This window comes from Apis dorsata, unplaced genomic scaffold (genome assembly GCF_000469605.1).
Source record: "Apis dorsata unplaced genomic scaffold, Apis dorsata 1.3 scaffold_683, whole genome shotgun sequence".
Lineage (NCBI taxonomy): Eukaryota > Metazoa > Arthropoda > Insecta > Hymenoptera > Apidae > Apis > Apis dorsata.
The window spans coordinates 651075-673926 of NW_006263864.1; the positions used below are offsets into that span (position 1 = coordinate 651075).

The window sequence follows — 22852 nt, forward strand, 5'->3', positions numbered from 1 at the left end:
TGACGTAGAATCGTGCACAAGTTTGAAGCGAAACCAAAGTTCTCCGCATTTCGTGATAGCGCAATAAAAAATATGAATATACATAACGCAGTCGTTAGATAAATTGAATAAAAATTTTCATGACGCTATCTGGCACACTCATGGCCGTGAATTAAATTTTTTACTGTTTCCGTTTGTGCTCCGTTGTTGTGTTATAAGTCGTAATCTATTACATACATTCATGATTTATTTCGAGGTTTTTTTCTATTTTTTATTTATTATTTTCTGATTGAAAATATCCTTTCCTCCTATTAATAATCCTCCCCGCAACTCTATTGGGGGATCTCTACTGTATCACCTCGTCGCAACAACGAGCAGATTTTTAACTACCGTTGGAAAATAGGAAGATAAGATTTATCATTTATTCGAAAAGTTATTCAATGGCCTAATTATATCCGATCCGCGAAAGATCGAAAGATTAAATGTATCCGATAAAATTCCTCGAGAGAGAAACTACGAGAGAACATCGGTTGGTTATTTCAATTGTGCCAATAAGATGATAATATATGCCAATGGAATACACGAGTCTATTGATCTTTTTAATAAGTCATTTAATCGAATTAAACATTCGTCGCATTATATCAATCTTTTCTTTCATATATTTATACGCGTCTCTCGTCTATCCTAATATTTTTGTTCCTTTTTATCCCGCTAATAAAATAATAACAATAATAATAACAATAGTAATAATAATAATAATAATAAAGAAACTCGTTCGAAGGAAGCATTCCAGTGGAGAAGGATGGTTTCATTCATTAACGCGTCACAGATTGTGTGCACTTTCACTGCGTTTGTAAATTATGCCAACCAGCTACGCTGCATGCGAGCGAAACACGCGAGAGAGATCATTTAGACAGTATTTTTTGCAACGATGATGAAAATGTCTACTGGTATAATAAGAATCTCCGAGAGGTTTTCCTTCCCTCAAAGAGTAACGAGAAGAGAAGGAAATCTCATTTCCAAGAGACATTCTCCTGTATATAAAGTTATTATCCTTGTATCCTTGGTAATTATAAAAATCAAAGTTGGTGAAATGGAAAAAACGTACCGTTTCTATCCTCTTTCGTGTTATTATCTATAAAGCCAGTAACGTTCTTTCATGCGATTTAATTTTACCGCTGCTCCCTCGAGTGACGTTAACCGAAATAAGAAAAGAATTTAAAAGTGAATTACGTGCATGTGTATCTTCTTTTAAACGAGGAAAATCTAGAGGCACGCGATTATTATTAATAAACGTTATTCTCTTCCGATTCTCTCCCCTTCCCTCTTCCTTCTCGAACACCAACTTGACAACCCGACATTTGCCTCGTGACGTAATTTGAATTTGAAAATCATTGCTGGCAACTTCATCGATACTTTGTTATCAACATCTTCTCGATCATTAACAATTACGTACGGAATGGAACGAGAAAACGGTGATTATTTTTTGCGATACCTCGAAATTAGCGTTAAAAATTAAAATTAAATTCTCCGTAAGTAATAATAATTATAAATATATTGTATGCAATTTGCGAGAAGAAGAGGAAAATCTTCGATTAATGAATTCGAATCGCTATTGATCGTTTTGATCATCGTTTAGTCATCGATAACAAATTGACGCGAATTCACAAGAACGACACTCCTGTTGGAAAATGTGAACAGATTAGAGGCAGAGTGTAGCCGGTCGAACAAGTTTCCCGATTCCCATTACCATGCGTAGACCAATGCGAAGATGGGCAGAGGAGGAAGGGAAAAAAAATCTCAAAGAGATCGTTTACATTTCTTTCCACGTTCAGTCGTAACGAGAATGAGCGGATTGAAAATTTTGTATCCGATCGAAAGAAGGAAAGAGCCAAGTCGGATCGAAAGATAATGGTGGAATAATTTGTCGATTTCTCTCTTTCCTCGGAATAAATAAAATTCTGATCGTGTACGCGCGTGAAATAGCAACAAGGTTAGTTGCGTTAGTTAACGCGGACAAGGATCGAATCGGAAGTGAGAAATCGAAGATACGTAAATACGCGAAATGTTCGAAAGATAGGGAGGGGGAAGAAAATAGGAGGGGGGATTTTTGCGAAGAGAGAGAACAGAACGTTTCGTGGACGCGGCATGAAAACAAACCGTTCAGCCAGACCTCGTCCGACCGTTTTGAATTTCAATCCGATGTTTTGCATTTCACGTTATGGCGCGTAATTCATGAACGAAGGCGAATCAGGGTCCCGAGGTTCGGGACGTATAAACAATACGGACACCTATAGCGCAACAATACGAATCGCGTTTTCCTACTTACGTTTTCCCACTCGATAAATCGTCCCCCCTCCCGAATCGATGGATCGACGGTTGCCTCGTGGAACAAAGGCCGACGCTACACGGCTGTAATAATATCACTCGAGCTTCATCGATCTGACGGAATCGCGAACACGTGAAACCGCAGTCACCAACACCGCGCGTCGCGACCGTAAGCGAGTACGTCGAGCAATCGTCGTCGAACGCGGGAAAAAGAAAAGGAGGAGGAGGAGGAGGAGGAGAAGGAGGAGGAAGAAGAAAAAGAAAAGAAAAGAAGGCGAGAGAACGTCGTTTGACCGATCACGATCGATCCCACGATGATCGCTTCTCGCTCGATCGAGACGAGGGACTTGGCGAAATGTTGCGTCAAGGACGGATGGTGGTCGTCAGTCACGTCGAGAGGAGACGAGTCTCGACACCCCGAAGGTGTCTCATTACGATTCGTGCAGAGGAAAGGGAGAATGGAAGGAGATGTTGTGCACCAGTTTCGGCTGAATTTCGTTCCGTCTCGAGCTCGAGGCTTGCCTCGAATGAAAACGCGCACCAGACGAAAGGGAACTCGTCCCGACCTGTTCTCTCCCGATCCACCGATCTTTCTCGCTCTCGCTATCGCTCGCCTCGCGAAAGAGAAACACACCGGCTCGCGTTTATGCACACTTGTACGACGGTCGGAGGCCGACTGTTGCCACCACCGTGATCCACGACCACGTGGACCTCACCAATGCCTCAACATCCGCTCGTGAATATGTATTTATAGGCTTGTACACAGCGACGCGATTGTACGCGTGTGTTTCTCACCCGGGAATGGCCCCCCCTTCGACTTTGTCCGTTCTTCCTCTTCCTTTTCTCTTCCTTCCCTCTTCCTTTTCCAATTTCGGACCCGACCTTTCGCTCGAATAAAACCGATCGGCCGCGTTCGAACGCGCCGGATAATTCCTTTCTGAACCCTCTATTATTTTTCCCACCCAACTTTTCTCCTCCTCCTCCTCTTCTTTTAATTTCGCGCGTCCACCCTTAGAGGGATGTAATCTGATCGAGATCTTTACGGACGAACAGGATCGATATCGTGATCAATCCGATCCTTTTGAAGGAGCGAAGGAAAAGAGGGGATGGAAGTAGCCACGATGGAAATTTTGAAAGATACGATCGATAATTTGATTGATATATTCTCGAAACACTGTGGCAGTTGTGCGGCAACTCGAAGGGATATTCTTCGAATGAAATTGAAATTGAAATTGAAATTCTTCGACACTTACCTTGACACGATGCGTGAAGGTTCGATTATTCCGAAATTCTCACATTTGAAATTAACGTAATGTCACGATACCCATAATAATTCCATTTAAAATTCAAACGACTTTATCGAATAACTTTTATTTTTCGGCGCAATTATCGAGAAACTATTATTCGAATTCGCGACGATGAATTCGTATTCAAACCGTATCGCGATTGAATAAGTATCGCGTAAATATTTTAATACGCAATTTAAATTAAGATTTCCTCGTGTATTTCTACGAATATTGTTGTGAATTCTTATAAATCGATGATATTTATATAATTAGACGATAGTTGGTGATATTTAACCGTCGAATTTGTATATGGGAAATAAATATATATTGATCGAGGCTTGAGACAAACAGGTCGATCGGTTGATCCCGGTGTATTGAAATATTCGAGCGAAGCCAATCGCGCGCGACGAGTTATCATTGTCATTATCGAAACTCATCCTCTCGTCGATCGTGCGATTGTTTCAATTATTAATTAGTATCAATTAACGTTATTCGAGAACATTATTAAAATAAACGAATGCGAAATGGCGAAATTATCGAGCTATTTGTTATTCGAGAGGATGAAAAACACGCGAATTGAAATTTATGCATTATCATGAAAATAAATATTTTGTGCGATACAGGAAACAGTTTTTTTTCTTTTTCTTCTTCTTCTTCTTCTTCTTCTACCTTGACAAATAATGTATTGTATCCTGAGAGATGCGTATTTAGAATTAGAGAGGATGCTATGACGAGATATGCAATTATCATCGTACAACTTAGGAACGCGATAAAAACGATTCCAAGTATTGAAATCAAATCCCTTGTACACTCTGCAAAACTTTATGAATACATATTCGATTACCTGTAATAAACAGTTCTATTTTAATTATCGATAAAATAATTATAGACAATGAAAATCTATCTAATATATCCAAAAGATTGAAAATTTTTACGAAACGAAGAAAACAATTTAACAAAACGTGTAATATGAAAAACAAGGATAAATTATTCTTGAAACTCGATCAATTGAAATTCCTTAAAATTCGAATTTCATCTAATTCTAATCTGCAATTCTAACTATTATATCCACGCTCGAGGTTGTTATATGTAAATTTCACGATTGAAGTTAATTATTTCCTCCTCGATGAAAAAGCACAAATAAATTATTGTTAAAGATAAATCGCAAGAATCGAAAACTTTTAATAAAATGATAAACGAGTCGTTCGAGATGATGATGCCAAGTACTTAGCATCCGAGTCTTTTTTGTCCTTGAAAGAATCTCTCCTCTTTCCTTTCATATTTATCACGATGTTTTCCAGTATATACCCGTTACCAATTACATCTCAGAATATTGCAATGGACGTTGTACAATCGCGTACGTACGAAAAGCCGACTTCTTTTCATTAACAACTGTGGACGAAAAACTCTGTAAACCAGTTCTGGAAAATGATTCAAGAGAATCTTTTCTCTCCTCAAGAGCAATTGGTGAAAAGCATCGATCGATGGAAAAATATATAAAGACAAAACGAATTAAAAACGTTATTCGGGCAAAGATTTAAAGGCGTTCCGAGTAATCGAAAGTGTTTTTGCCTTCAGATCGGTTCAGGTAGGCAAAGATAATTTTAAGGAGAATAGAAAAAGAGAGAGAGAGAGAGAAATAAGCAAACGTATTTCGATGTTCTCGCAGCTTGAAAAGAAATAAACGGCTCAAAGACGAGTCTTTCGGTTCGTAAATAAACCTGCGTTTCGATGGAACAGTTTAACAGTACCTGGAAGAGAAACCGAACACGCTAGATACATCTCTTTTCTTTTTTTTTTTTTTTTAAATTCTAAAGGACTAAGAGCATCCTGGCCGAGGGGGGAAGAAATACTTTTTCTTCTTCTCTCCTATCCTTTATCAACCACCAGGTGGTAATCCTATTAAAGGACACGGAGGTGAATAGCGAATAGCCAACGTAACCAACGAGTCGAAAATCCTATCTGCCTGTATTTTTTTTTAAGCCTAGACCGAATCTAAATATATGAAACGTTTGGTATTTAAAAAACGAGCCAAAAAGCGCGAACCTGTCCGACCAGGGCTCGGTCTCCGCGTCTTATTTCGTGGAAATCGAGAATGCCGGGCTGCGTATGCGTTGCGTATTATATCGACCTGGTATCGGATGATGCGGCTACGTCAGAAAATAAAGAAGTGATTACGTGAATACACGTGGGAGAGAATAGGAAAAAAAGAGGAGCGAACGATCTGTTTTTATCACTATAATGTAATCGAGGGTTATCTTAAATAAATGGATATATAATAAGAATATCGATTATGATAAATACACGAAATGCAATGCAGAAATAAAGAAATTAGAAAAACCTTGGTACATTTGCGGAGGACGGAGAATGCGATGAAGAAGCAAGCGATTATTTACATTAATTAATTTACATTTCGCGCAATCATGTTGTTTTTCCATACAATTTCTAATAATATGAGAAGAAAATACAGAATATATTGATTCAATATACGAGGCTATTAAGCGTATTGCGTCGTTGAAATTTAGATGGAAACGATACGATTTCTGTCGATGGCTCTTTCAAATAAAATTGATGCAGGAAATCTCGAGCTCGCTTCTATCGCTTTCTTCGAAAGTAACAATCGAATACAAGATCTTTTTGACGAAACGCGAGAGTCTCGATATTGTGGAATCAGACGTAGAGATTGCTGGAGAATCAGCAAGAACGTTGATTCGCGCCTATTTTTGGAGAAAGAAACGAAAAAAAAAAAAAATATGAAAAATATTCCATTGTCATCCGTTATATGATGCGTGAAGTTAGTTTCAAATATGTTAGAAGGCGAATATGTTAGAAAAGCGTTAACTAGAAAAGCTATCGATACGTAAGAAGCATTAATTCGTGCAAATTGCTATTTATAAATAATGTATGCTGTATCGAGATCGGTATAAGGAGAAAAAAGAAGGCACGATTGAATAAGAAATGAAAAAAGAAAATAAGAAAAGTATTCGTTCCACGATTAAATTCAATGTCAACCATTACGCGCAAAGATTACGTGAATTAATTCAAATTTGACATCTTCGTGTAAATATTTTTTTTTTTTTTTTTTTTTTTTTTAATGATTCAACGGATCTTCCTTATTTCTTCCTTCCCTTCTCGTAATATCGGATAATAATTTCGCGGAATTTAAAACTTCAAAACCGATCTTTTTTCTACTTAGATCAACTATTAAGTGGGATGAAAATGAAACGTTTGGAATAATAATCGAGTGGATGGATACCATTCTCACTGATTACGAAATTGTATAGAAGATTCTGATTAAACGTTTACAATTTGTAAATTCGTTGTGTAAATATGTCCAGAGCAAACAGGACATCTCGTTTCATAATGAACACGTGTGTGTGTGTGAACGGGCAAAGGATACAACGTCCTTGATGATGTTGCCTCGACGACAACGATGAAGAACAGAAACTTCTTTATCGTTGGCGATCATTGCTCCTTGGATATCTACGTATCGCTCGCTGGAATGAATGTCTAATCCGTATCGCTACGAATCACGAGCCGAAAAAAAAATAACAATGCAAAAAAATGATACAAAAGAGGGCATATTAATCAGTGTGCAAGTTATCTACCCTTCCGGGAAGCATCTATCTGAGTGATATGCACTATATACTGACAACAGTGAAACGAAAAATTCGCTCGAGCGTTACTGCACGTTAATTACGAATAATGCACTGTTATTCGAAGGATTAGGTATTTTTTTTCTTTCTTCGTTTCATCAAAGGAAGATGTGAGAGAAAATCTTTAATGACATTGGTAAATATAAATATTATAGATTTTTCCCTATAATTTTAGAGTTAAAATATAAAATAAAAATTTAGCGATAGAAACCAACGATATATTCGATATAACGATATATATATTTTTTTTTTTTTTGAAAAAAATAACTTGTTGAAATAAATAAATTATTGAAATATCTAAAGCATTTTACATTGTATCCTTTTGTAAAATTTCGTATCGTTTCTTCCCAAACTTCACTATTTGAATATGGATATGGATTCACATTCGCGACTTTCTAGAAAGAGAATATTCATAAAATTGTTCGTAACTCCTAAACTTATTGCGACATTTATTTTAGTAGGAATGGAATAAATTCAAGGTAGCAGTCGTACAACGAATATTCGCAACAGTATAGGGATCACATTTTTGTCTTCTAAGAATATATTAGAGTGAATTTGATTGTCTTTTGATCCTTATCTTTTCGTCGGAAGTTTGAAATTCTCCAAGTATATCGCTTTGTGACACGATAAAAGCAAGGGAAATAAAAAAAGAAAGAAAAATGAATAAAGGTTAATAGATTTTTTTATCTTCTTAGATTTTTGTCGGTGCGATAGATTTTCAGCACAAACACCTCGAGCTTTCAAATTTCTGGAATCATATTTAAATGTAGCGACTTCTTGCCTTTATTAGGTGTCGTAAAAAGTACATTGAATGCTTAAGAAACTTCGTCTCGGTATCACATAATGCTTTATCCGTATGTATCCGCAGGAAAGACGAATCGCATCAACCTCTTTTCGCATTTAATCGATCGTTTGATCAAACGCGTTCGTCCATAGTAATACCATCGATAAGAATACGTGAATCATGTAAATGTAAAATACGTATATTTCCTTTCTGTTTAAACATTTAAAGGATCAAATTTGCACCGATAAAATTCTTTTGTCCAATTATGCGTTATGATAATAATAAATTTAAGAAATTTACAGATATTATCAACTCTCTGTTGTCTTTGTGCATTTTTCAAATAATGGTGAAACCATTTTTGGATAACATTATTGGATAAAATAACATAAGATGAGGAAAATTTTATATGTATATGCATGAAGTTTCTTTTTCTCTTTAAACGCTTATATAGAACAGAAATGAATCACTTACACAATTTTCTTCATTCACTTGATTTCATGAAGTTGGAAAAATTTCGCATGTTTGAGAAAAAGAGAAATCAATTGAACAGTGTTTCTATAGATCTTTCGGATATCATCTGTCGGAATCATCTGTCGCGTATTTCTTCGTAGCAAGAGATAGTATGCCTAAACAAAAATTAATATTAATTATTGCGCAAAGAAATAAGATTGATTTTAGAAAATTTTTTTAAATATTAATTGATTGATTATCTGTCCAAAACGATAAAATTGTTATCGTCATTCGACACATTGGAATGTTAATCAAAGAAATTAAAAATAATTAGAAATTTGAATTTAAAATAATTCAATCGAATGGAAATATCGAATATCTTAATCACTTTTAAATATTTCTTCGATAAGTACTTTTAATTTTAATGTATCAATTTCGGGATATCAAACCCAACATTAAATCCAATCACATGTGCAATTATAAAAGTATCATGACTTAGTGAACTGATATTTCGAAAGTATAGAATGATTTTCAACATATTTTACTTTCTGCAAGAGTAAATAAATCTTAGATGTTTTATTTTCTTAAATAAAACTAGTTGTTTCATATTTTCGTATAAAGTAAATTTAATATATCATAATATGCAAAGTTCAGAATCTCTCTATATAATGAGTAAAAAAAACTTACGATACGATATCTATTTTTCCATTCCTATTGTACACTTCTTTCCATATAATATTATATGTGTAAAATAACAATAAATTTCAATAATAATTTCAAACTCATTAAAATCAGTGAATTGGCATAAAACAATAAATTCGAAAAGTATCTTTTTTTTTGTACGAAAGATGTATAATTCTATTTTTACTTCTAAGTACTTATTACGAAATGCTAGTTCTTGCTGAAACGGAATTTAAAGTGTTGCATCATATGATTCAAGCTAACTAGATAAACAAATCTGTTATGTATTTTTCTTTTTCTGTTTATTCCTTGTTGTGTATTTTTCTTTTTTTGTTTATTCTGTTGATGATAGTTTTCATTTTATTTGGAAAATTACAAAAAATGTATCGTAAAATTGGACAATTATGTTTATATAAACAAATAAATTAATGAAATTAAAAATATGAAATTAAACATTTGATTATTGTTACAATAATGTAGAATTTAAAAGAGAACTTTTTTCATAAAAAAAAAATTATATTTGTATATATTTATTATATAACGACTTGACAATTATCTTGTATATGCATAAATGCATTATAAATTTTCGATATTCGATCGTAGCTAATTTAATGTATCAATAAAGGTAATTTAATTTCTTGGATATAGATTATCGCATACTTAAAAATATTTAATGTTATCACAAAACACCAAAAATCATTAAACTGAATTCATTTTAACAAAATGATTGATTCACAATTTTCAATTGTGTCCTAGTTTTCGTTTTACTGAAAATATGAATATGAAATTTTATGCACGTTTATTTATTTTAATAAAATAAAATAAAAAATTATATTATAAATATCAAAGTAATTATTTTTATATATTAAAAAAATATATTAAAAATGTTACATCTATTGCATTATTTTTACTATGTCAATGAATTTTATATCAATAATAGATATAATCGTGCATAATTTCGAGAGCATTTCTGATATAAAATAATTGTGTAAATGATCACAAGGGTCAACATTACGTAATATGCATTTGCGAATATGAAAACGGTCGATATTATGATCATGATTGTATACATTAATGAGATAACAAATGAAAAAATAAAGTATTTTAAAAAATTAAAGATCACATAATAATATTTTAATAATTTTCAGAATTATTATTTTAGGAAAATATTTAATTATTTTTATTAATTTTATTAAATATATAAATAATACGAATATAATAATTTATTTTTAAATTCAAAATTTGACGATCAATTGTACTACTTGCGACATCTTTCATCTTCATTACGCATCTATGATCTATGACTAAAAGATATAACGGTTTTATCACTATCTATTTTATCGACAGATAAAAAATGATGCAAAGAAAGAGAAAATAGAAGAAATAAATAGAAGATTGATCAAGTATATTTATTTGTTACAACTGATATTATTATTTATATCTATCTTTCTTATATTTCGTATAAATAAATATTGTAATGTTAAAAATATTATTATGTTCGGATTTTAAACTTTGTCCTAATACATTGATTAAAAAATATCATTTCCACGACATCTATCAATTTCGCATTAGATTAATAATTTAAAAAAAATAAATTGCATTTATAATTTTTGTTTCAAATAATGATATAACAATAAAATTTTAATCTTTCAAAAGATCTTATCTTGAGATAAATTTCATTCAATTCATTTACAAAATCAGTAAAATCAATTTAATTATCATTCGTGATAATTAAATAAAAAAAAAACATACTTATCAAGATAAAACCTTATATATCATTCAACAATCATTCGAAAATTGATATTTTGTAATTAGAAAAATAAAAGTACATATAATATTGAATCGAATTATCGACTGAAAAATTTTATAACTTCAATTTCTAGGCGATTAAATTATATAAAATCCAAATAAAATTATGTAATAAAAATCATCAGATTATTTTTAATTGCTCTGTTAAAAAACCATATAAAGAAAACATAATCATCAATCGTTCATTCATATGTTTCTCAGTCTTAGAAATATAAGAGGGACAGTTTCGCAAGTCGCGGCGATCATTCTGTTTTCAGTAGTGTCTCAACCACCTCGCTAACAACATGTATCTCTTTTTGTTATTCGTCTAAATAAATGACATTTATTGAAATGCAGAAAATGTTATCTTGAAAAAGAGTTTATCTATTGTGAATAATTAGTGCTATAATTTACTATAATATTTATTTATTGTTCTGTGTAATAATTTTAATTAAAAAATAATATACTAATTTAATTTAAATTCGAAATACGTTTTATTTTCAAAAAAGTACAAAAATTGGAAAAATATGGCTTGTCCCTTATCGGATGGTATTGCGTAAGTAATCATTTAAAAATATTTTCTTGTTTATCAAAATCTATATAATTCTTGATAACAGTATATTCAAATGATGAAATTTTTTATTTGTTTTAAAATTATTTTTTTTATTTCTAAATAGATAAAATTAATCGTTATATATATTTATTTTATATATATTTTTTAAATTATATAATTTTTGTTGATAATGATTTGAATAAATTGTAATGATTTATTCTTAGGGAAGATCATGATCAAGAGAACGATCAATTGGCTGAAGGTATGTTATATGGTGAATACCTTCGCTTGGATAAAATTTTAACCGCACAAAGGTTATTGAGTGCTGAATATAACAAAGAAGTGCATGATGAACATCTTTTTATCGTCACTCATCAGGGTAAAAATTTTTATCATTAAAAATTTATAACAGACAATAAACATAAATCATGTTACATAATAGAGATTGAATCATCTTTTTCAATTTATTTCTATTACTAATGTAGTTTTAATATATTATTCATTTATTTGAAATAAAAAAATATAATTTGATAAAATTATTGGTTGATCAATTATATTTTCTATATTTTCATAGCATACGAACTTTGGTTCAAACAAATTATCTACGAATTAGATTCAGTCAGAGCACTCTTTAACTCCGAACCAAGCAACCGTGGCACTTTGAATGGTTCTAACTGTCATACTTCCATTCAGAAAAACAGAATCTCCGAAGTTCTAGATGAATCAAGAACTCTAGAAATTTTAAAAAGGTTGAATCGCATCGTTCTCATTTTAAAAGTAAGCAAAATTAAAATTTCGTTCTTAAAATAAAAATAAATAAATTTTATAATAAAAAAAAAAAAAAATGAGTAAAGAATATACGATAAAAACGAAAAAAATAATGATAAATAATTTTCCCGCGTAAAGAGAACACAGTAATCACTCAATAATCCTATGCTCTAGAAAAAAAGGCCGCTAATCAGTGATCATATGTTGACAATGACAATGATAGAAAAAAATGTGAACGACCTTTAATCTCAAGCCAATTAGAATATTGAAATTTATGACAAGCGTATTTCCGCGCGGTGCTTTAATCAAATTTCGAATATCACTGAAATCTTACGTTACATTTTTTCTATAACAAATAAAATATAATTAAATAAAATCTATTATTAAAAAAAAAATTCAAAATTTTTAAAATATCATAATGTACAATTCACCATATTTAAAGAAACATTATTTCCACTGGACTTTTAATTTTTAATCTATTAATAAATTTTTAATCTATCAAATAATCTTTATTTACTAAAAAACAGAATGATGAAAAAAAATATTAAAAATTAATATGTTAATCTTTTATTTTTTGTAAAAGATTTATTTATTTTAAAAAACTTCTTTAAAACTTTTTATTGTATATTTTTCATAATTTATAATAAAAAATATTTTTATATACATTGTCAAATAGGTCAAGGTACTTAGCAATGCGATATTTATTCATTATTATTATTTTTCTTTTTCTTATCGAAATAAGAAAAATTGTGAAAACTACAAAAATAATAGTGAGATCTAAGTAATTTAATATTGCTGGATGATATGTGACACCTTGTACCAACATATGTAGATGAGTTAGGTAACAAGCTCAATGGCACTCTTTCCATGCCACAGAATCCAGGTGTGGTCGTCATATTCTCTTCTCTTGTTCTATTAAAAAAATCTTGTAGCAGGATTTAATAAATCTTAAATAAGTAGAATTTAATGCAACAATTTTATTTTTTTATATCAATCGTATAAAAATTATATTTTTTGTTAAAAATTAAAACAAAATATTTAACTTACCAAAATAAAAATTTAAACTTACAATTATAATGATAAAATTTTTATTTACTTTTGATCTCTTTTTTTTTTAAATAACATAATATTTAATCATATAAAGAATTAGAAAAAAATGATTAATTCTACATTACGCGTTAGCGATTATTTCTTTCCTATGTTGTAAAGCATGAGTGTGGCAACCATATAAATGCGAATGCGGTTCTCCTTAGACTTCGTAAAATCGATTTACTGTCTATATATAAAGACAATAATAAAACTTAAAGGATATAATTTAATGAAAAATGATGATGAAGATACGAATATTAACATTTCTTTATTGAAAAGTTAAATAATTTAAATTAATATATTTACTTATATTTTTCAGTTATTAGTGGACCAAGTGACAATTTTGGAAACTATGACACCGTTGGATTTTATGGCATTCAGAGATTATCTATGTCCAGCCTCAGGTTTTCAATCGCTACAATTTCGTTTATTAGAGAATAAATTAGGTGTAAAACAAGAGCATAGAGTTAAGTATAATCAAAATTATACCAAAGTGTTCGGAAGAGATCCAAAAGCTATTGAGGCGATTAAACGTTCAGAAGAAGAACCTAGTCTCAGTTCTCTTGTTCAAAAATGGTTAGCAAGAACACCAGGTCTTGAAACTCACAATTTCGATTTTTGGGAAAAATATAAAAGATCTGTAGAAAATCTGCTCGACGAACAAGAACAACTTGCTCGAGTAATTGTGTTTTTCAAAAATTTTGAATATACGAATAATTTTATTAAAAAATTGTTAATTTTTCTTATTATTTTCACAGAAATATACAAAGGAGCAACTCAGAAATTATCATTTAGCAAATGTACATTCTCGAAAAGCAGTATTCGAAACGATCTTCAATGAATCTCTTCATAATGCACTTGTATCTCGAGGAGAAAGAAGATTCGCGTATGCCGCTCTTCAAGGAGCAGTATTAATCACATTATATCGAGATGAACCAAGATTTAGTCAACCTCACCAAATTTTGAACGCATTAATGGACATTGATTCTTTAATTACTAAATGGAGGTGTAAGAAAAGAAAAATTTATTTAATCGATTTTTGAAAAATTTTTAAATGTATTATTATATGAATAATTTGTTTCTTTGTTCATTAGATAATCATGTTTTAATGGTTCAAAGAATGATTGGATCTCAACAACTCGGAACCGGAGGATCTTCAGGATATCAATATTTAAAATCAACTTTAAGGTTAAAGAAATATATCATATATTTATAAAAAATGTTATAACATTATTATAAAAGACATATTTCACCAATAATTTCGATTTTTTATCAATAGTGACAGGTACAAAGTATTTTTGGACTTATTCAATCTATCCACATTTTTAATACCTCGTCATATGATTCCACCATTAACGAAAGAAATGAAATCAATGTTGTCCGTTTCCTACAATGGTTGGAATTCAGATGATAGTTAAAACAATTTTAAATGTAAAATGGATATAAAAAGAAATGATGATTATAATTTGATAATACCTTAAATATCAGAATACGTAAGTATTAAGATAATAATAGGAATATCAAAGGCATCAGAATAGTGTCGACAATAAATCTTTATTTTATTTTATTATACTATATTATTAAAATATTTATAAAAAAAATATGTAAATGACTATAGAGATAAATATACAGTACAATATTAAAGTAAATATTCTCAATTGTATAACAAATATTGGAATTATAATTTAATATATATTATTATTATTATTAATATTATTGTCATTTCTCATCTCGATTAAAGAACACATTTATAAATTTATATACATTTTAAAATTGATATAAATATTTCTTCAAGTATTTTCATTTATATTAATGAATTATAAAAATATCTTAAAAAGTATCCAATGATGAAACTTGATTTGCTATGCCTATTAACAAAAAAATATTTGATATAAAAAAGATAAACTTCTAAAATATGTAAATACAAATTAAAAAATTTATACCGCATAAATTATTGCCTATTCCTATGTACATATAGCCTTTATCTCCGAAATTTGATCCCCATGAATTTTTTATAATATAATGTGGTACGGCAACTGATTTATCATATCCTATTATTTGTACAGCATGATTCAGATTATCAAAAGAACCATCACAATGATATTGTATTACTCCACCTAAATAGTTTTGCCAGGATAAAGCATTTACTGCTGCCGCTACTGGTCCATGAGTGGCCAGTGCTATCAATAACTCATCCTCTGCATCTACGAAACTAAAATCCGTTAAACCTTTAATCTTCTTAACGGCAAATATAGCAGACAATAGATAGACCATTTTCAAATATTGATGAATAAATAAGTTAAAAATTTGTAGAAATTTTAATTTAATTTAAATTTTTAATATAATTTAATTTCAAATAATTAGATTAATGAAAAAAAATCTAAGATTTTTTTTTTTCGTATAAATATATTTTTATTTTTTATATATATTTTTATTTTTCGTATAAATTCAATAATATCAATGCATAAATGATATAAGAATGTCAATAATTAACTTATATAAAAAAATCTTTAAATAATTATATTAGATATTATTCTTTTATCAATTGAATATTTAAAAATAATTCATCATTTAAAACTATCAATATCATATAATTATAAGTAACATAATTTTTTTACCTGTCACACGTAAAATCTTGTATTTTTATACCAAATGTTTTATCTGTCATTCTATAAAAACAATATATATTACTTAATCATGATCTTACACATATTATTATTCAAATATAATTGTTACGATATATTTACTTTCCAAGTTTACATGTACTCGTCATTCCTATAAGCGGATAAATAGATTCTTGAAGTATCTGAACTTTTGATACTAATAACCATGAGAGTAAACTGCATATATCTCCTCCTTCACATCCAAAATTACTATTTTTCGCACAATCAATCATCTAATCAATCAAAGAAATTAAAAAATGATATTTTCTATTTTTTATTAAATTTTAAAATATATATGAAATACTTCCTACTTCTTGTACGCTCAAAGAATGTAGAGTGCCGTTTTTTATTGCAAACATTGATTCAATAACTTCAATAGTACTAAAAGCCCAACAAGCACCACAAGATCCTTGACTACGTACTGGAGTTATTACTCCTTTATCTCTCCAATCGAATCTTGAAGGTATATTAATTGATCTTTTCATTCGATCGGTAGATACTTGATGCTTGCGATGATACGATGCATTCATGTGTTTTTCTCCTAACAAATTGTTTATTTATTTCTAATAAATATTTATATTGTTTTATTTATTCATGTAAATATAATGAAATTAATTACAATCTTTTTAAAATGATAAAATACATAAAAACATTTTAATTTATAAAAATTAAAAAAAAAAAGTCAAATAGCCATCTTTTTTCATAAGATTCTATTTCTTACCTCTTATTGGTAAGTCAGGTAAGAGGGTATGTAGCAGAAATTCGTTTTCCGACATATCAGAAAATTCAGTGAGTCCATAATAAGCACTTTCTTGTGACGATCGGAGACTATTCATTCTTTCTATATGTTGCAACGATCTCTGCAATAAAAATAATATTTGTAAATCTATTAGAATTATATAAAAGAAATTAATTATTTTTTTATGTAATTTCACAAAAAATAATTCATAATATTTTATATTGTATATTTAATATTGTATATATGTTTTATTATGAGTATTATAGAAATTTCAATTTCTTGATAATTATCTTTAAATTTCATAATCAATTATCAATTGTGTAAATATATCAAATTATATCATCGAAATATATATTATATTATCAAAACAAGCTATATATTATATCTTAACTAATATCATTGGAAATATATTTTGGAAAATAGAATAAATAAAAATAAAAACGAAGAATATATATAAGAACGCGGGAAATTTTTAAAACTATTATCTGTCAACAAGAATGAAATTTTTAAAAATAAAAATATATAGTGTGAAATTGAATTGTTTATGTAATATTTTTATGAATAGCAATTTTCCATGGCTTACCTGAAAGTGTTTAAATCTTTCTTCATATTCTGATGGATTATTTCTGTAAGATTTATTATAGCGAACAACATAATTTTGAAAAAGTTTAATATCTTCATTATTATCTGGATCCACCTTAATTGGTATTGCCAAAAAACACAAACTTACAACTAATATTGTAAATGCTATTGTTTTCCACTCCATATCAAGAGTAAGACATAATTCCGAAGCACAGTAAAGCAACAAATGCATACACAAGTGTATCTTCATTTCATGACTCAATATAGAATATACATATATAATAATCATATAAAGATGTATTACGATATGCATGTGTGTTTTGATAGCATCAGGGACGTAAGAAGTAAATCTAATTAGTCTTGTAATAACGGTCAATATTTTTCATATTTTTCAAATAAAAAAAGTTATATTATAATAAATATAATACATAGAATTTCATAATATTTATTTATTATCTTATAACATTTTTAAATCGATTTTTATTAAATTTAAATTATTGTTTTATTTTTTTTTTTTATATATATACATTAAAATTAAACAAATATATCTGTTTTCTTATGTATAAAATAGATACACATCAGGTGTATATATCGGTGTAAAGGTTATCTAATAATAAATTTATCATTTAATGATTTGCATATTTATTTAAAAATTAATACTCTAAAGAATACACTTCAATATTTCATTGTATTATGAATGTGTGTATATGTATGTGTAATATATATTTCAAATATCTAGTGCTTTTTCTAACTTTTATACTTACGAATCTAGTAACATATTAATTGTAAGATTAATTTTCATATTTTTTCATTTAAAAAATATTAACTATTTTTATAAAAAAGTAGTGTAAATAATCAATATTTTTAAGTAATATTTTTTTATCATAAATATTTATTTAACACTAATATGATGCTACATACAAACATCATTTCCGCTTCCAGTTGAGTCTTTTGGATTTTCGATGCCTTTTGTATCGTCAGCATAAAACATGGATAACCGTTCCATTTCAAAGAAAAGAAAGGTTTGTGAATTTCTATAATTTATAATTAATATTTCATAAAAATATAATGTCGATTATAATAATTGAAGATATATAAGAAGTATTTTATTATAAAATAGGCATGAATGACATGTGAAAGTTATAGATGACATGGATACTTTCAGCTGTTTTTCTTTGATTTGATATAATCATAATCTTTATATTGTAAATATATTTTAAATATTTTATTTTTATAAGTATTGAAATATATTATACATATTATTACATTAGATTAAACAAGTTAGATTAATAAAGTTATGTTTTACGTTATATAAATTTGTTTATATCAACAAATTTTAAGGTTAGTTTGCAATCTTTTAAAACTGTACAGTGAATAATAATTAATGAATAATTTTATTTTTTAGTTTGTTGGAGATGGAGTTTTTAAAGCTGAATTAAATGAGTTTTTAACTCGTGAACTATCAGAAGATGGATATTCGGGAGTAGAAGTACGTGTCACTCCCCATCGTACAGAAATTATCTTGCTGGCAACTCATACGCAAAGTGTTCTTGGAGAAAAAGGTCGTAGGATTCGAGAATTAACTTCTGTCGTACAAAAACGATTTAATTTTAAAGAAACACAAAATATTGAATTATATGCCGAAAAAGTAGCAACACGTGGTCTTTGTGCGATTGCTCAAGCAGAATCTCTACGTTTTAAATTAATTGGAGGTCTTGCTGTACGAAGGTATCAATCATATTATTATCTGGTAAATTTTGTATATTATTTTTATACAATTGCAGAGCTTGTTATGGAGTACTTCGTTTTATTATGGAATCAGGAGCAAAAGGTTGTGAAGTAGTTGTTAGTGGTAAATTACGTGGACAAAGAGCAAAATCAATGAAATTTGTTGATGGATTGATGATTCATTCTGGAGAACCAACTAATGAATATGTTAATACTGCAACTCGTCATGTACTTCTTCGACAAGGTATGTTCAATAAATCAATGAAAAATAATCAAAAATAAAAATAATTTTTAATTTAAATTAATGTTTTATATTAGGTGTACTTGGTATCAAAGTAAAAATCATGCTCCCATATGATCCTCATGGCAAGACAGGTCCTAAAAAACCTCTTCCAGATTCTGTTTCAATTGTTGAGCCAAAAGATGAAGTTTTTCCTTCGCAACCAACATCTGAAGTAAAAGCATCAAAGGATTTACCACAACCAATACCACTTGCAGTGTAATTTATATAAAAGTGAAAATAAACTTTTAAAAGAAATATTTTATTTTTTTTTATATTTATTTTGATTTATTTTGATGAAAATATTTTATTTTCTTTTTAATATAATAACAACGTAAAGAAAGAAATACAGTAAGAACATTTCTCTTTATAAATGCAACATAACAAAAAGAAATTAATTTTTATATATGTTTATGAACATTTCACAATTGAATTTAAATTTAATTTAGTATTTAGCACGATTTGTATATGACATTCATTACCAATAGAATTATCTTAAAATGTTTTTCAAGACTAGCTAGGACTAAGGTAATACTTAACTAAATACTATTTTACTAAAAGCTTTATGGAATAATCCATATTTATATTATATAATAGAAAATTTGTATTGTTTATATTGTTTATAACATATTAATCTACATTAAATTTTTCCTGAAAAAAATAAGATCGATATAAATGATAATTAAACATTTTAAAACATATCTTAATAAATAAAATACAATATATATTGATCAATATTTTCATATTTCTTGTACATAATATAGAGTTAATTTCATGATATTGAATAATAAGAAAATAGAGATATTGAAATTCAAAAAATTAAGAAATATGAATATGGAATCTATAAAATCTATATAGAATAAATTTTAAAGAAATTCATTATAACAAACACATTTTATATATTCATTGAAATTCTATATGAAATTCTTTAGAATCATATAATTAAAATCTTATTGTAAATATTATGTACGATAAAATATTAAAATTTTAGTTATATTATATTTATATGCATTTTAATGTTTAGTAAATTAATTCTAAATCTAATTTATTAATAAATTGTATGAAACAATTTCAAAAATGTTATTATTTACTGCATTCAAAAATGAGTACAAATATTAATGAAAATTTCAGAAAATTATGTTTTCATTTGTGTTCATTTTTAGTAACAGATCATAAGTTTGTAGTTTACATTTGCACTCATTTTGTCATTTTATTATATGAAATTATTATTATATGGACCCTAAACCCTAGAAAATTTGTTTTGATAATTTAATACATCTTTTTAAAATGAAAAGTTACTGACGAAGAGGAGCCATTTGTTGTGTAAGTGACAGTAGACCTTCAATTATTTGTCGTATTATAATTGGCACTGTTGGTTTTCTTGAGACAGAACTTAAACCATTTCTAATTTCATAAAAAACATTGCGAGTGAATGGATTTCTTTGTGATGCAAGACGGAATTTTAAAAATTGGAAGTAAATAAATGGTGTTAATAAACTAGCACGGCCCCTGTAAAATATTATTTTTGCAAATTAATTTAAAAAAATTTAAATTTAAAAAACTAATATATACATATGTGATACATACGTAAATACAAGAAGAACTGTGAATGGCAAAATAATTATTTCAAATAATCCACACAATCGTAAAATATTTCGTGATTGAAATTCTATTAATGATATTAAAAGACGTGCTCCCCACCAACTATTTTGTCCTAAACACTGATGTAAAAAATAACAATATAATAAGTATAATAAATATAATTATTATAATTGCCACACATCATACTATATATATAATTAAATATAATTAAAAAAGATATAATTAAATAAGATGACACAGCATTACAAAACAAAATTTTTTTACTTACATCAAGCAATGTGAGAGAATCACTAGCAAAATGCATTAATGCAAATAAAAATATAGGAGTTAACACCACTAATTAATAATATTTAAGAAAAATAATCTTAAGTTACTTATTATAAATGTAAAAAAATTTTCCTGTATCAAAAATTATTTTATTTTTCTATTTATTATATTAAAAAGGATACATGTAACAGGAGCTGTATAAAGAAATATTAAAGAATATAATAAATAATGACAAGAATCTTCAACAAATAAACGTTCTAAAAATTGCCTATTAAATTGAACATGTGGTACTCTTTGATGAAGACGTAATGCACTAGTAGCTGCATTATTCATTAATATTTTATAATAAATATTATAAGGATTGCTGAAATATAAAATATGAAGTTTAATTTTTCAATCTATAAAACAAAGTTTAAAATAACATACCCAAATATTTGAATAATATAACCAATAGTAAATATAATAGTGAAAAGTCTTGTAACCCATAATGCGGCTTTAATCTTATTGTCAATGATATGTTGCCTCAAAGCACCCCAACCTTTTTCCATGTGCATTGAATTACTTGATGCTGTATCTGCCATTCTATATATTAAAAATAAATTTATATTTTCAATTTGAAAATATTTGCGCAAAATTTTTTTAAAATATCTTTTTTCCATTTTTTTCACATTTAAAATATTCATATATATTACAAAAATATTTAAATATATTGCTATTTCAAAAAAAATTTTTCAGAAATATATGATAAATGTAAATCATGTCCTATTTTCTAAAGCGAAAGCAGTTAATACAAGTAATAAATGAGAAATTATACTAATAAAATATTTTAAACATAATTAAACTCTCATTATTTTTATCAATACTACGAAAAAAATTTATACAAATTTATATTATTGAAACTTATACTTAAAAAATATAAATAAAAGTTTATGTTTTTAAAAAATATTTAACATAATTTTTTATTATACATAAAAATTCTATTTGCATTGAACCAATGAATAATTTCAAGATTTAAACGAACTTACTTCATATGATGTTAAACGTTGATTAAAAAGTTGTTTATTTAATAAAAATCTCAATTCTTACAAACACTCACACGAATTTATATCATAAATTATAACAAATATAAGGTAAAGTATTTAGTAAGTAAATTCACTACCTACAGATCTATAATCTTCACAGGTATCTTAATAAATATTCTGAGTTTCGACTTTAAGATTTTTAATTTCTCTACTAGATGGTGTACATGATTCGTTGCCCGACGTACTCTATTGGCATTTTATTGAATTATAAAACTGTTTTAATAAAAACTAATACGTCATTTACATAAATGATTTTAATTTTAATATAATAATTTTTCATTGATGCAATCATTATATATATGACATTCAGATATTTATTTTATATATTATAAATATCTATTATATATATTTTTATTAAATATTTATTATATTTTTTAAATATATTTTTTTATTTGAAAAATGATGTTATAAATTCAAAAATATTTATAAAATAAAATTAAATAAAATTATATATTAAGAAACATTTAAAAATTTATTAAGAAACAATTAAAAATGAATTTTTTGATACATTTATAATATATTTATCATATTGCTAAATTAATATATA

The 22852-nt window shown here is 27.7% G+C and overlaps 5 protein-coding genes across 6 annotated transcripts in view; 2 read left to right on the forward strand and 3 right to left on the reverse strand.

The window, feature by feature from the left end:
• The window catches only part of LOC102673872 (ATP-binding cassette sub-family A member 13), a 31926-nt gene extending 28885 nt beyond the window's left edge, over nt 1-3041 (reverse strand). The window contains 1 exon segment of the mRNA XM_031513590.1: nt 2309-3041. The gene's annotated coding sequence lies outside the window, so the exon portion shown is untranslated.
• Nucleotides 3042-11194: 8153 nt separating this feature from the next.
• Nucleotides 11195-14929, forward strand: LOC102678468 (tryptophan 2,3-dioxygenase). 2 transcript variants are annotated; one of them, XM_006622271.2, is made up of 7 exons: nt 11195-11508; nt 11730-11884; nt 12080-12282; nt 13682-14041; nt 14121-14370; nt 14457-14550; nt 14642-14929. In XM_006622271.2, exons 1-7 carry the CDS (start codon nt 11480-11482, stop codon nt 14778-14780), a joined length of 1230 nt encoding a protein of 409 aa, XP_006622334.1. In that variant the 5' UTR covers nt 11195-11479; the 3' UTR covers nt 14781-14929. The 2 variants fall into 2 exon arrangements, with proteins under 2 accessions (XP_006622334.1, XP_006622335.1); XM_006622272.2 differs by lacking the exon at nt 14642-14929 and having other exon boundaries at nt 14121-14368; nt 14457-14544.
• A 222-nt stretch (nt 14930-15151) lies between these two features.
• On the reverse strand, nt 15152-17611 carry LOC102678314 (cathepsin O-like). The gene is made up of 7 exons (XM_006622270.2): nt 17348-17611; nt 16747-16885; nt 16337-16566; nt 16110-16258; nt 15981-16031; nt 15306-15574; nt 15152-15230 (listed from the first exon to the last, which is right to left on the reverse strand). Exons 1-7 carry the CDS (start codon nt 17594-17596, stop codon nt 15193-15195), a joined length of 1125 nt encoding a protein of 374 aa, XP_006622333.2. The 5' UTR covers nt 17597-17611; the 3' UTR covers nt 15152-15192.
• Nucleotides 17612-18228: 617 nt separating this feature from the next.
• Nucleotides 18229-19614, forward strand: LOC102678182 (40S ribosomal protein S3). Its single transcript, XM_006622269.2, has 4 exons — nt 18229-18368; nt 18752-19074; nt 19131-19318; nt 19393-19614. The coding sequence occupies exons 1-4, from the start codon at nt 18336-18338 to the stop codon at nt 19575-19577; spliced, it is 729 nt and encodes a 242-aa protein (XP_006622332.1). The 5' UTR covers nt 18229-18335; the 3' UTR covers nt 19578-19614.
• Nucleotides 19615-20229: 615 nt separating this feature from the next.
• On the reverse strand, nt 20230-22497 carry LOC102678045 (Krueppel homolog 2). Its single transcript, XM_006622268.2, has 6 exons — nt 22249-22497; nt 21650-21805; nt 21406-21587; nt 21225-21292; nt 20942-21075; nt 20230-20863 (listed from the first exon to the last, which is right to left on the reverse strand). Exons 1-6 carry the CDS (start codon nt 22251-22253, stop codon nt 20650-20652), a joined length of 759 nt encoding a protein of 252 aa, XP_006622331.1. The 5' UTR covers nt 22254-22497; the 3' UTR covers nt 20230-20649.
• Nucleotides 22498-22852: the final 355 nt, after the last annotated feature.

Excerpts from the sequence above, each read along its gene's own strand:
- LOC102678314 (XM_006622270.2), bottom strand. The coding sequence starts at position 17,596 with ATGAAGATACACTTGTGTATGCATTTGTTGCTTTACTGTGCTTCGGAA. Across the intron at positions 16,567-16,746 it reads ACCTGACTTACCAATAAGAG|GAGAAAAACACATGAATGCA; the intron begins GTAAGAAATAGA and ends ACAATTTGTTAG. Across the intron at positions 16,259-16,336 it reads ATTCTTTGAGCGTACAAGAA|ATGATTGATTGTGCGAAAAA; the intron begins GTAGGAAGTATT and ends TTGATTGATTAG.
- LOC102678182 (XM_006622269.2), top strand. The coding sequence starts at position 18,336 with ATGGATAACCGTTCCATTTCAAAGAAAAGAAAG. Across the intron at positions 19,075-19,130 it reads GGAGGTCTTGCTGTACGAAG|AGCTTGTTATGGAGTACTTC; the intron begins GTATCAATCATA and ends ATACAATTGCAG. Across the intron at positions 19,319-19,392 it reads TCATGTACTTCTTCGACAAG|GTGTACTTGGTATCAAAGTA; the intron begins GTATGTTCAATA and ends GTTTTATATTAG.
- LOC102678045 (XM_006622268.2), bottom strand. Across the intron at positions 21,588-21,649 it reads TATATTATTCAAATATTTGG|CAATCCTTATAATATTTATT; the intron begins GTATGTTATTTT and ends TTTATATTTCAG. Across the intron at positions 20,864-20,941 it reads ACAGTTCTTCTTGTATTTAC|GGGCCGTGCTAGTTTATTAA; the intron begins GTATGTATCACA and ends AATATTTTACAG.
- LOC102678468 (XM_006622271.2), top strand. The coding sequence starts at position 11,480 with ATGGCTTGTCCCTTATCGGATGGTATTGC. Across the intron at positions 11,885-12,079 it reads TTTTATCGTCACTCATCAGG|CATACGAACTTTGGTTCAAA; the intron begins GTAAAAATTTTT and ends ATATTTTCATAG. Across the intron at positions 12,283-13,681 it reads GCATCGTTCTCATTTTAAAA|TTATTAGTGGACCAAGTGAC; the intron begins GTAAGCAAAATT and ends TATATTTTTCAG.